This window comes from Cucurbita pepo, chromosome LG01 (genome assembly GCF_002806865.2).
Source record: "Cucurbita pepo subsp. pepo cultivar mu-cu-16 chromosome LG01, ASM280686v2, whole genome shotgun sequence".
Classification (NCBI taxonomy): Eukaryota; Viridiplantae; Streptophyta; class Magnoliopsida; order Cucurbitales; family Cucurbitaceae; genus Cucurbita; species Cucurbita pepo.
The window spans coordinates 2,706,027-2,720,278 of NC_036638.1; the positions used below are offsets into that span (position 1 = coordinate 2,706,027).

Sequence of the window (14,252 nt, forward strand, 5' to 3'; positions counted from 1 at the left end):
TTTTAAATGTCAAAAGTAATCTTATTGTAGGGACTATTTATGATAGTTGTATCAAATTTTTATAGTATTGATTATTTATGAGATCTTTATAATTTTTGACAAATTTTAATTTTTAAATTTGTAATTTAATTTTTTGTTTATTGATTTATCCGTTATTAAGTTATTATAATCATGTTGATGATGTCGATGAATGCTTATAAAAATAGATTTGCAAATAGACATGGCATAAAATGCTTTCAATTTCACTATTAAAAAATTAGTCAATACTTGTTTTTTTTTTAGAAATATTTGATTGCTAAGGGAATTTAAATGTTTTATAACGGGTATCATTTTATTGTCTAAATTAATTTCTTTTTCACGATCATTAATTAATTTTTAAGGATAAAGTCAATAATTATGACCAAATAAGGTTGGATTGTAAAGTTGATAAGCACGATTTTAATATGTTCTCAAATATTATGACTAAATAAGGTTGGATGTCTCAAATATTGACCAAATAAGGTTGGATGGTAAAGTTGATAAGCACGATTTTAATATGATCTTCTCAAATATTTTAAGTTATTGTTATTGGGATAGTTAATTCATTGACAATTCCTTATTTAAAATTAAAAAAATAAAACTTTTAGAGATAAAAGGTTACATCAACATTAATAATTTAGATTTTTAAGAAAGGCCACATTTTATAAGAGGATATTGTTTTGAATTGTTTTAACAAAAGATTATTTATTACTCGTGATCGTACGAATTTCGTATGCATGGTTAATTTTTAATTTCTTGAGGACGAGGGCATAATCCTCCTCGAAGAATAAAAAAAAAAAAGAAAAAGAAAGGAAGAAATTTGTTGTGGAAGATCAGGATGACGATCGAATGCTTCCATGAGTCGCTCCGATCGAATTGATAACAGCGAGGCAACATAAACGATCGCTGTTTGGACGGAGCCTGAAGAAAAACCTGGAATCGCTTTCCCAGAAGGAAGAAGAAGAAGAAGAAGAAGAAGAATCAATACTTGAGGTCTTGATGTTCGATTTCTAGATAAAAGGGTAAAAGGATGGATCCAGAGCAAACGTTTATTCGAGTTCAAGAACGGTTTTCACAGATGCTGACTCCCAAAGTCAGAGCCACTCTCGAGTATATGAACCTCTGTATTGCTATTACCTTGTTCTGTATTCTCGTGGTTATGCACGCGAACTACGTACAACAGGTTCTTCGCAACTTACGACTCTTCCTGCAATTTGATTTTTGTGTGTGTGTGTTTTCGGAGCTTTGTTGTTTTGCAGCGATTTTTGGGTTTGGGTTTTAGGGTTCATCGATTGGTTAAATTGGATTTATGGAGGTCGTGGTTATGTTCGAATTGAGGAACACTGCTTGTCTATTTACGTTTCTAGGACATGGGTTTTTTCTTACGTTTCTTGACTTGGATGGAGCCTTGAAAATTGTGGTGTAATGCAGGCGATCGTGGCAGTTTCGTTATTGGGTGTTCTCAGTTCTCTTTCTAGAGTATTCTTGATGGATTCAGGATGACTGCAGTCATTTAGAATCAAGATGTTGTAGTAGGAAGGTCATAAGCTGTTCATACGGGTTTCCAGAATGTTTGAATTTAATAGACCTAGCGTATTGAGTCGAACTCTTTCAGTTTTAGGACACTCTATTTTGAGTTAACAAAGTGAGTTTTGAAAGGGAATGAAATGTAGACACTCTATTGTGAGTTGAACTCTTTGGTTTTTAGGGCATGGTTTTATAGATTTTTTTTGATGCCATAGTCAATATGGTGTCTTGGTGTAAATGCTCTCCCTTTTCCATTACTATAGCATTCCTTCCTCCTTTCTGGTTGGAGAGGCCTTTTGTAAATCTGACCCTTGGGAGTTTACCATTGTTTATGTTCTGGAATTTCATACCATCAATGGAACTGTTTCTTATTCAAAAAAAAAAAAAAAAAAAAAAAAAAAAAANCTTTTTGGGGCATGGCTTTAGGCATGTGGTAGATATATAGCTTCTTCACCATTCTGTTAATTTATGTTTTGAGACATTTCTTGTTATGCATGGACTATATCTTAGTTCTTTAGTTTTGATGTTGTTTTGATTAAGCTTTGTTCTTTCTGCATTCAAAGCCTGGTTGTTCAAGTGAGCTCTCTGGAGTTGAGACAACAGAAGCCCAACTTATTCAAATTAAGGTAAATATTGTCTCCAAGTGGTGAAACTTTGAACTGATTGTTTGTGATCAGTGCTTTTCGAGAGAGCAAGAATTTTATGGACCAATGTTCTCTTGGCTTTTCTCTTAAGGCTTTTGTTTGAGGAAAACCAGGATTTTGTTAGCTTTTGTTGAAATTATTTTCTTATTTTGTGCCCAAGAATTTTTTCTGAATTTTTTATGCTCCCTTCTGTCTATTCATTTTAACCATCACCTTGATCAGTAAATAATTTTTATTTTTTATTATTTTTTTATTTTATATATATAAATCGTATTCAATAATGGGGTTTTCAAACATAAACGTCTAGACTAGTCCTAATATTTTCATGTTTGTTCCCTTTATTTCCCTTCTGAGTCACACTAAGAGGCTGTTACTCTAAGAGACTGGACATTGGAATTAAATGAGGTTTTTTATTTTCTTTTAGGATAACCTGATTTACTTTTTACTATGATTGCTCATACCGGAAACACTCGAGTGTTCTACTTTCTTAAGTTGATGTTCTTGGATTTATACTTTTGATCGTCTTGTTTTGGTTTATAAATTTGTATTAATCAGTGTCTTAATTTTTTTTCTTGTCTTTTAGCTTTCGTGCATTCTTACATCTACTTCAGTCTATAAAGCTAAATTGATGTCCTTTTCCATAGATAACTACTGCAGGCCTGTGGTCACAAAATGACTCTGAGCTTAATATTGAAGATATCCCTGGTGGGGAGACTGTAAGAGAGAATTTGGAAGTTGCAAATGATGAAGACGAATTGACATTTTTGGCTGCCAAATTTTGGTTAAATTGGTTTGGTTCAGGTGCTAGAAGGGGTAAGTATGCACCCAAGATCTGGAAATCAGATACAGAGATTCTAGAGCATCAAGCAGAGTGTACTGGTGTGGATCAATGCTCGAAAGCAGCAGTTGATGACACAGTTATCAAGCTTGACAAAGAGGAGCTCCACATTAGTTTTCTGATATCAGTCAAGGAGACTTTTAAGGCGGCGATCGTTCACTTCGGTAGAAGGTGGCACCGACGAATTTTATTTATTTGCAGACATACAAAGCAGATCCTGAACAGCTTGTGGAAGCTATCAGTGAGTAAATTATTGATGGCATTACATTAATTGCAAGGTTCAAGCATGCTCCTTTATTGGTTAAGCACTTACTTTTAGTTTCACTCAATATTTTATTGTGTTAGCTATTCCTATTATTCCTCAAGACTTTTGACCTTAGAGCTTTTAATACTCACAGTCAATAGGTGTTATTCTTTTCAACTCTGGCATTCAATTTTATCCTCTTACATGTATGGTTCCTTGCTGTTAATGAAATGTTTCTTAATTCTCATAAGAACTACTTTCAAAACCGTATTTCTAGTGTAGAATCTTGCGGGAATAAGTTTGAATCTTGATGTCTCTAAGCATTGCAAGTGCAGAATGTTGCAGGAATAAGTTTGAATCTCGATGTCTCCAAGTGGTCACACATTCTTCATCTGGAAGGGCTCCGGTCTGCTGCAGGTAAATAAGCAACTTTCTTTCTCTCTGTGCATGCTTTCTTTAATCTTGACATGAACACATAAACCAGCCGTGTAGTTTGAAAAAATTAGTTTCATAGCCTTGATGCTTTTGATCATATTATTTGATTTTTGTGTGTTGAGAATTATTTATTCCCTCTGAAGATTTTAATCATAAGGAACATATTTATACATATACACATACATGCATACATACATAGACATATATATTCCAATTCGTTCTCTAAAAAAAATTATGCATGAGACTAGAAGACCATGTATCCTTCCAAAATTTTGCAAAGACGATCATTGAAACTATTGAAAAGCTTTTGAATTTATTAGAATTAAAGAAAATGAAATAGCTACAAAAATGTTAAAATGTAGTTGGGGAATATTAAATATTGAAGCAAACAAGATCCTGTTCTTTGATTTTTTTTTTTTTTTTTTCATTCCCAATATTCTAAAAAAAGTTGATGACAAAGATGGCCATCAATAGGTCATGGCTGAAGAAGCTGGGATACTTTTTCCTTCTTCTACATGTCAAGTTTGTGAAAAAATAAAAAATGAAGTAAGAAAGAGCTTATATATAGTTGAAAAGATCCTTGGAAACTTCTGTCGTTGATAAATAAGTATAAAGTTGGAATTAAAAAAGTTCATTAGTAAATGCGCTAGATTAAGAAAGCCAATTCCAAAAGTTATCGTTATTTGGATTTGAAAATAAGTGCAATTGAAAAAAGTGATTTTATTCAAATTAATATGCAATCACTTTTACCAAACACTAAAACTGGTTAAAATTCCTTTGTAATCACTTTAAAGCTCTTTTAAATTAATGCCAAACAGGGCTTAAAGCTATTTTTTGAAATTTTGGCTTTGAAGGAATTGTCTTTTCTCTTCATTGCTTTGTGTTGCTATTTCTGACGGCTTGTTTTGATGTCTTTGCTTTGTGTTTTCTTTTCAGTGCAATGGCTCGTGAGAAGAAGTAAAATTTTTGAACCGACGTACTTGTATACTAGGGAAAAGGTAATTTGTTTATATTTTTTAAAACTATTATTGTTATTTTAACTTTGGCTGGATTGATTCTGTCTTCTGATATGAAAGTCTGTTATTTTCACTTATATTGAATTAATCTTGGCTCTAAGTACTTCTCACTAAATCTAGATTCATATGCTGCAGGGATATTTTTTATTGCCAGAAGGAGCTAAATCTAGGCACAATATACAAACAGTTAATATAAGTATACCAGCTCAACATTCTTGCTTTGGAAACAGGTATCTATTGAGTATGGAACGTTATGTTCGTTGATTACTGTAGAAATTCTAGTTTGTGTTCTCAGAGATCTAGACAAGTCTTTTACCTCACTTGTATCAAAAGTTTTTTTTTTTTTTTTATATTTATTTTATTTATTTTATTTTATTTTATTTTAAATTTGTTCATTGTAGTTATAATGATTATTATAATGGTCGATTGTTAGCATTTTCCTCAATTTCTACAACCCTTCTTTCTAGATGAGCCATGTTTATAGATTTTGTCCACTCCTGATCGGGGGGAAATAAGAAAGGCGAGGAGGAAAAAGAGGCAGAGGTCCCGATCAATAAAATGTTGCTCTACTCATATAAAGATGTTTCTTTTTCTTTGAAATATTATTGAACAAATTATATGATCAATTAGTTTCAAATGTGAATTTAATTAATTTTTTCCAGATGTGGAAAAGAGAGCTACTAGATTTTTTAGGATGATTTGGGATGCTCCCACTCTAGAAACTAAGATGCTAAAAATAAAAGATCTCAGTGGATATTTCTTCTAGATAAGAAACAATTTCATTGATGTATGAAATTTCTGGGTTAAAGCCCTAAACCTAAGAAGGTACAATAAACAAGACTGGATGTCTCCCAATGGTGATTAAGACAGAAGATAATTAAAAAACTTATGAGGTGAAGAGCTTATATGGAGGCTCAGAGACAAGGTAAAACATTCTCAAGGCTCCTACGAAAATTCTTGGATCTTTCCAAGCCTTTCAGCATATAGCCTTGATGGATGGACCTTAGATCTCAACAAATAGCTGCTGTTGTGGCTTTGCCAACCTGCCCATTCGGGAAATAGTATCCTGGGCATTAAAAGGAGGGACATCAACTAATGTGAAACAGTTTTGGAAGCACAAGTTTGTGGCTTTTTGCATCTTTCTAAATACACCGTCATGGAAATACAGAGGAATAAATTTGGGTCTTTTTTGAATTCGATCATACCTAGTATTTCATTATTGGTTCATATGTTTTACTAGTACTTCTGTTTATCTTAGCAACTAATAATTGAAGTTCTTATTGGTTTACTATGACTTTTTAAAATAAAAATTGCAGAGAAATAAATATATCATTGTTGTTGTCATCATTTTCACAACAATAACGATGATAATGGTTATTTTTGGCAGATGGCAACAACTTCTCATAAACAGATTTGTTGGGTATGATACAATCTTGATGAATAGTTTACTGACCTTTCCCGGTCAAGGTAATAGCTATTTATCTCTATGTAGTTACTATGTTATGGTGGAAGTATATAAAGTGTGCTTTACGCGTGTTTTACTTATCTGAAATCAAGTGGTTTTCTTTCTCTTCTGTATCTTGCCATTTCACAAACTTATTAGAATTACCTTGAGTGACTGATATAGTGCAAGGGCTAATCTTTCAGCTGCAACATCTTTGTTTATTCCCGAGGACATTTCTTTAGAATTGATTATGATTTTATCTATAAATTACTTTGTTTTGTTTGTAACCTGAGTGACCAGCTATGCATATCTCAATGATCATAGTATTAATATTGTTCGTTATAGTTCTAAAATTTGAATCCCCACTAGTTATATTCTATGGGGAAAAAAAAGGAAAAGAAAAATGTAATGGGTGCATAATTCTAGTTCATCTTCATAAAACAAAATCCTCAATAGTGGAATTTCTTGAAACTTGTCTACATGGAACTTTCTCGTATAGTATTTAGATATCTCTATACTTTTGTTATTTTTGTTTGATATGAAGATTTTTTTTCCCTTTTTTTGAATAAGAAACAAGGAAGGAATATATTCCAATAAGACAACAAGAAACAGCTTAAGGGCCAAGTAGAGCCCCCCCCCCCCCCCCCCCCCCNATCATCAAAAGACCGTAGTTACAAAATAATTTGTGTGTAAAGATATCCACCAAGAAGTCGTATTTTGTACGAAACTGCAAAAGAGAAAAAAAAAAAAAAAAAAAAAAAAAAAAAAAAAAAAAAAAAAAAAAAAAAAANAGTTTCTGACTACCTTCGCTTCACCTTTCGAAATCCAAGCATTTAAACTTTTCATGACCCTATCATCCACCTTCTTTCGGTGACTGAAGGAATCATCCACCTTCTATTTTATTGTTTTACTTTGGAGGATGTATATCTTTATTTACATCTACAGCTAAGTTTAAATTTGTTTCAGGCTATCTTTACAATTACCAAACGAAGGAGTTTTACAATCTTAGCTATGCATTTGAGCCGCCAGAGGGTCCTGCCAGATTTGGAGGTTCATTCATTTATCCTTTTTTCTACAGCATCAATATGGCTCTTTCATACGACTGTTATTAACTGATGAAGGATTATGTTGTTTTTATGAACTTATTTAGTAGAGTTTAGGTCCGGAAGGTTGTTGCTTTTAAGAGTGTATGCCATTCTACTTTTAAGGATTCAAGTCTGTTCTCAACCAAATTAGCTTAAATTTTATTAAGTCCATTTGGCTTCTAGGAACTTTTTCCAGCCTTTTTAAAATATGTGCATTAATTTTAGTTATTTCAGTTCGGTCATTTTCTTAGCAATTTGTGTTGAGATATATTGATTCTGGATTGTGAAATCTACCTTGACAAGTATCTGTTCACACATTTTGTTTCCATTCAGATTACTTTGTGACGAAGTGTGGTGTGCTTATGATGTCTCTCTTCGTTTTCTTCACTACTACTATGTCGGTGTCATTTACATTGAGGGAGACACAGACTCGCATGTTGAAGTTTACAGGTTCCTTTCTTTCATTTTTTTTACGAAAGCATTGGAAAGTTTTGTTTTCTTGTTAGAAAAATGGTTTATTTTTTTAGGAAAGAAGTTCATAGGTTCCTTAAAATTCATTTTCTACCTGTGGTCTTCTACTGCATTATATCTTCATGTGTGGCATGCGCCTCCTATCTACTGGCCTTTTAAGCCTCAATATGTTTATGTTGTAACACTGTTTTCCTTGGCAAGGATGATGGTAGTGACCATAGCATGCTTGACATGCATTAAGAAGTCTGTATACTTTCTCATCTCATGGTGCCATATGCAGAGCCACTGATTGTACATATATTTACATTACGAAATAGAGCCATTGGATTCTTTTTTTTTTTCTTTTTTTTTTGGGTTATATCACAATTTTCTTTGATTGCCTGTTGTAAAAATGTTTGATCAAGTGGAGTTATGCATTCAACGGATCACATCATAAATATTTCTTTTAGACAGGAATTTTCATATCAATCTCTGACTTCTGAAATATCTGATCTGTCTACACTTTCTATTGCTATGTCCATCCATTCTTACATATAAAGTTGGAAGGCTGTATTAATCTTGAAATATAATGGGGTTCATCCTTCTTTTGTACATATATATATTTATTATTGCAGTGCAGCTTCAACACCATGCTCGACATCAACTCCCAACGTTTCAGTTGATCTTTGTGCATGTAATTGAGTCACTTGTCTTTGTTCCAGTAAGCACTCAGATTGTTGCTTTACTGTTGATATGTACGCCTATTTCTTGTCTTTTACTATTTGGTGGTCCAAATGGATGTTTTTCTCGCTAATAATCTATTGCATCGTCTGCAGATTATGATCGGTATACTATTTTTCCTGTTTGAGTTTTATGACGATCAGCTCTTGGCTTTCATGGTCTTGATCCTGGTGTGGTTAAGTGAATTATTTACACTTATTAGGTCTCTCTCTCTTTCTCTCTCTCTCTCTCTATGCACGCATGCGCGCACACACTTTATATCTTCAGTGGAATGACACTGATGAAATCCAATTTTGTCTCCAGTGGAATGACAATTGGAGAAATCAATAATGGTGTTGTTTGAAGTAAATTGAAGAATATTACATTTAGTGTATCCACTAAAAATTTCATTAAAACTTAAGGATTAGATTAGATATGTTTTAGATTTAGTTAAAATAAATATTAGGTGGAAGTTCCTCGATTTGGTTTGGCCATCTTGCTGTGGTGGGTAAGGTCGGAAGATTAATCTCATTGTGGATCTTGCTCTTATAACCTCAGCAAGTACTTGGTTCAAATTAAAGAAAGATAGCAGTTTTGGTGGTCTATAATTCGATGTTTTATGGGCAGTAAGGGTGTGTATAACCAAATTCTGATGCTTATACTAAGGAGCTGTGATAACTTAATGTAAAAGTTCACTTGTATTTCATTCAATCAACTGATGGACCGATTCTATATTAGAGGTCATAGTCGAATCATGGATACTTTTAGCTGTGCACAACACATATATAACTTATATCTGTAGCTCTTACATAATTTAATGTTTTTATTTTCATTTCCTGCAGTGTTCGGACTCCGATATCGATGAAGTTTTTCCCCCGCTTTTTTCTGCTCTATTTTCTGGTTTTTCACATTTATTTCTTCTCATATTCTTATGGTATGCCACTTATCTATTCAACAATTGTGGGCTCATATTATAGGGGCTGTGGTTAACCTGAACCTAAATTCCATTTCACAATATTTTCAGGTTTTTCATATTTGGCTCTTTCGACTACTGCAGCCTTTATGCAGCATTTGATTCTCTATTTTTGGAACCGCTTTGAGGTGCATTATTTTCCTTTCATTTAATTACGTATCTACGGGACATGACACGAGAGAATGACATCGAGAGTTAGTCCATTTACATACTCTTAAGTGAAGTCGGATCTGGGAGCTTACATGTATGGGATCTGGTCCATAGGTTGTTAATAGGACATGTTCTATAGGTTGTACTACTATGTCCTTGAGTTCTAAGGGAAGTCGGATCAAATATTTATGTAGGCATTTCCTTGGCTTCTTAGTGGTATATGTATTGTCACTCTATCGCCTACTGATGCACATTAACTTCACATCCAATACAGGTACCGGCTTTGCAGAGGTTCATGCAAAACAGACGATCTCAAATACATCATCCAGACTTCCATATTACCTCTTCTACTATTCTTGCCTCCACGTTGCATATCACAAGGTTAAACACTAGAAATCCCAGTGCACCTAATGCAGATCCAAACTCTGGACCTGATCCAAGGCCTGCGCCTGAAACCATGCCCAATGGATCCAGAGGTGTGACCGAAGAAGTTCCTCGACCTCAAGAGCGAACTGAAAATGATAGTCTTGACAGAGCTCGTGATAGGATTCAATCTACAGAACTCAGAACAACATGAACTTGGGCAACCAAGGAATGGGAATTCGTTTAGTTCCCTGCTGTTTTGAATCTTAAGAGGAGTAGCTAAGGAAGGTATTAACTCATTACGTACCGTTTTCCGACATGCAAGGAACAATAGACAAGTTTATACAGGATTGATTGCCTTCTGAGGAAAACATTGAGAATCCAAATGTTCAATAGTGTTGAATTTTCATGATATGTGTTAATATTCCCCAAAGAGTGTATGTAAGTTGAAGATTAATTTAGGGGGCGAGACGGGGACGGGGACGGGGACGGGCAAGCAAAGGACAAGAAGAAAAGAAGAAAGGGTAGGTAGAATGATATATGATCTTATTGACTGTGTTACTACAAGGCTTACCTTGAACTTCTATTATTGTTTATAACAATCAGAAAAAATCAACTTCAGGCCATTGTGATGAACTTGTATGCTTTATCTGATACCATACTTGTTAGAATTCCAATGTTTTATTAGGTTAGGTTCATATTTTCTGGTTTTCATATTATAATTTTAGATTAAATTTGGTCATTTATTTTAGAAGTTCACTAAAATCATTACTATAAGGTGATTTGATCTCTATGTTGAGTTGTTATCCAAAAATGTGATTAATTTTTTACCATTTTGGTAATCAAACATGATGGCCTAATAATTCATATGAGTTCAAAATAAAGGATAACTTGTTCTTATTAAATTAAAAGTATCTCAATCAATAAAAAAATATATTTTTATATCAATTTCATTCATCGAATAGATGTGTTTATAACTTACTGAATATATAATTATATATAAATAAATATGTTTGTTTATATATAAAAGTTAAAATGGGACACGAAATGATAGAGGTCGGCTTTTTTTCACTCATCTATTCTTTGTCGTCTTCGAATGGTTCCGACATATATATTTAATTCCATGTAATATGTCAAATTAGGAAGGAAATAAATTGTCTCAATCATTTTATGTAAATTGAGCTTCCACGTGTAGTGTTCATAAATAAATGGATTGGAAGTATTAAGTGCATTTAAAGCAACTTTAAAAGAAAAAAGAAAAAAAAATGTTATCAATCATGTTGACTTTCCCCACTGATATTACCTCATCCCATCGAATCCTTCCCCAATTACTACTCTCCCTTTTCACTTTCCACGAAGATTCATGAAATTTTGTGGAAGACGACGCAAAATATCCATCCATTCCTTTCCACCCACCACCAACTACATAAGACTCGCACACAAACGAAAATGGTGGAAAATTCTTGTGCCCTTCAAAACAAGAACTACTCCAATTCTCTCCCTCCCCTCTTCCCCATCTTCTTGTTTTTCACTCTTTTTCAGATTTTCCTTCGAAACCCATCTCGATTCCAGAATACCCAGTAAAGAATTCGATGCAGAAAGTGGAATCGATGAAGATTTTCATTACCTTCCTTCTCTGTTTACTCTCTGTAACTTCAGCAGCCAACCCCACCTGCCCAATGGATCTCAACTATGTCCTTAGAATCCCATGGAATGCGACTGATTGCCGAAACCCCTTCTTCCATGCCACCGCCAAAGCCGCCATGAATGACACCTCCAAAATCCCATGTTGTCAAACCCTTTTGTCCTTGTATGGAATCGCTCTGGCCCAACACCTCAAAGAAACCACTCTTTTCAATCTCCCAGACCTCGCAACCTCCATCTCTTGCCTTCGCGATTACCAATCAAAGCTCTCATCGCTCTCCCTTCCCGGCGACGTTGCATCGCTTTGCTTCGATCCTTTGCAGTTTGTGATATCTGATAATGTCTGTGCAGGTATTCAAACTACTCGAGATTGGGTTTCGAAGCTTGGCAAGAACACGCCGCTCGATTCTGGATGTCGATCGGAACTTGTTGGTCCAAGTTGTGATGCGTGCCTCGCCTCTGGTTTCAAAGTCCAATCGATTCTAACTGGAATTGATGGTAATAAATCTCATTCTATGGATTGTTTTTACTTCGCTATTCTTTATGCTGCTGGAATCGTTAATGAATTTGGCCCTGAGGGACGTAGTGCATTAGGTTGCATCTTTAATCTACAATTGACTGAAAATGAATTGAAAAATAAACATCCTGCTCTAGTTTATGGTCTTGTTGCTGCTGCTATTGGAGTATTGATCGTTTCTGTTCTGCTTGGGATTTGCTTTTGGTATTACAAATGGAAAAAGTTAGTCAAGAAATCTAGCTTAGAGTTTGATGTAGAACTGGATGAACAAGGGTCTAGGCCACATGCCAGGCCTAATACTGGATCAATTTGGTTCAAGATTCAGGAGCTTGAGAAGGCCACTGACAATTTTTCTTCAAAAAACTTCATTGGGAGAGGTGGGTTTGGTTTAGTTTACAAAGGGTCATTACCTGATGGAAGTATGGTGGCTGTGAAGAAGGTTATTGAATCAGATTTTCAAGGCAATGCAGAGTTTTGCAATGAGGTTGAAATAATCAGTAATTTGAAGCATAGGAACCTTGTGCCACTTAGAGGTTGCTGTGTGATTGATGGGGATGATGATCATGATGAGAGTGGAAGTGAGAGATATCTTGTTTACGATTACATGCCCAATGGAAACCTTGATGATCATTTGTTTCTTTCACCATTTGATCATGTTGGAACTGTAAAGAAGCCATTGACATGGCCTCAAAGGAAGAACATTATCTTGGATGTGGCAAAAGGTTTAGCTTATCTTCATTATGGAGTGAAGCCTGCCATATATCACAGAGATATCAAGGCAACGAACATATTGCTAGATGCAGATATGCGAGCAAGAGTGGCGGATTTCGGGCTTGCTAAACAGATTAGGGAAGGACAGTCTCATCTAACAACTCGAGTTGCGGGAACTCATGGGTATTTAGCTCCTGAATATGCACTTTATGGACAACTTACTGAGAAGAGTGATGTTTATAGCTTTGGAGTCGTTGTTTTGGAGATAATGTGTGGGAGGAAAGCTCTTGATTTCTCTTTGTTGTCGTCGCCACGTGCGTTTCTGATCACGGATTGGGCTTGGTCGTTGGTGAAAGGTGGGAAAATAGGGGAAACGTTAGATCCTTCTCTGCTGAAAGATGAAGGGTCTTCTAATTCAAATCCAAAAGGCATAATGGAGAGGTTTGTTGCAGTGGGCATTTTGTGTTCTCATGTGATGGTGGCTTTGAGGCCTACCATTATGGACGCTTTGAGAATGTTGGAGGGGGACATAGAAGTTCCCCAAATCTCTGATCGGCCAGTGCCTTATGGGCATCCTTCATTTGTTGGCGATGGCAGCAACTTCAGTATATCGCCAACATTGAGCGGGCCTCAAGTGCATAGCGGTGACATGCTCAGATGACAACAAGAGCAATCACATTCATCATCAAACATACGAGATGTAACCGCTCACATCCCAAACCCACCGCTAGCAGATATTGTCTTCTTTGGACTTTCTCTCAAGGTTTTTAAAACGCGTTTGCTAGGAGAGGTTTCCATACTTTTATAAGGAATGATTCGTTCTCCTCCCCAACCGACGTGGAATATCACACAAGATCTCTTGATTTTTTTATCGGGCGAAAACAAGAGTTTGGATTATATTTCTCGTAGCAACTCAATGGATGTAGTCGGTCGACATTTTGTGAGCGAAAGGGTATCTGAAACAAAAGTGACTCTAATATGCGGTCAACCCTTAGAACATACTACAGTCCCGTGGAGTGCATGTTGCATGGGGAGGAGATGCTCCCGAGGTATGAGCGGAGTTGGTATCCTTATACAAGATGGAAAGTCTTGGAAGGTGTGCATGACCAAAAACTCAGAGCTCCATAATCACGAGAACCAAATATTTAAGCATTGATAGCTGTAGAAGTGGAATTATTAGGCCACGCAGAGGCTTTAGAACTGTAAATTCTTCTAGACTAGTTTTGAATGAGCTGCTCTCTGTCCTTTATTCCTTTTTGATATGCTATTAATAAACCTGTAATTGGTGTGCCAGCAAACAAATATGATGCCCCACTATCAACCAATGTTTCAAACAAAGCCTTTCATGATTTTCCTTCTGTCCAAAGAATTAGAATTAAATCTATCAACCTTGTTCATTTAACCCATATAAAAATCCTTTGAAATGGATGTATTTTTTTCCTCGCTTAGTTGATCCATAATTTATGTTTCATT

The 14,252-nt window shown here is 35.1% G+C and overlaps 2 protein-coding genes across 2 annotated transcripts; both read left to right on the forward strand.

Moving 5' to 3' along the window:
- The first annotated feature begins 747 nt into the window (after positions 1-747).
- LOC111797202 lies at positions 748-10,543 on the forward strand. Its single transcript, XM_023680155.1, has 14 exons — positions 748-1,201; positions 2,109-2,171; positions 2,834-3,268; positions 3,607-3,688; positions 4,643-4,704; positions 4,858-4,952; positions 6,110-6,189; positions 7,133-7,216; positions 7,585-7,701; positions 8,337-8,422; positions 8,538-8,644; positions 9,264-9,355; positions 9,446-9,522; positions 9,819-10,543. Exons 1-14 carry the CDS (start codon positions 1,049-1,051, stop codon positions 10,119-10,121), a joined length of 1,836 nt encoding a protein of 611 aa, XP_023535923.1. The 5' UTR covers positions 748-1,048; the 3' UTR covers positions 10,122-10,543.
- A 672-nt stretch (positions 10,544-11,215) lies between these two features.
- Positions 11,216-14,120, forward strand: LOC111797212 (probable receptor-like protein kinase At1g11050). Its single transcript, XM_023680166.1, has one exon. It carries the CDS (start codon positions 11,500-11,502, stop codon positions 13,438-13,440), a length of 1,941 nt encoding a protein of 646 aa, XP_023535934.1. The 5' UTR covers positions 11,216-11,499; the 3' UTR covers positions 13,441-14,120.
- The last annotated feature ends 132 nt before the right edge of the window (positions 14,121-14,252 follow it).

Coding starts and splice junctions, on each gene's coding strand:
- LOC111797202 (XM_023680155.1), top strand. CDS start 1,049: ATGGATCCAGAGCAAACGTTTATTCGAGTTCAAGAACGGTTTTCACAG. Junction 1,202..2,108: donor ACGCGAACTACGTACAACAG/GTTCTTCGCAAC, acceptor CTGCATTCAAAG/CCTGGTTGTTCAAGTGAGCT. Junction 7,702..8,336: donor TCGCATGTTGAAGTTTACAG/GTTCCTTTCTTT, acceptor TTATTATTGCAG/TGCAGCTTCAACACCATGCT.
- LOC111797212 (XM_023680166.1), top strand. CDS start 11,500: ATGCAGAAAGTGGAATCGATGAAGATTTTCATTACCTTCCTTCTCTGT.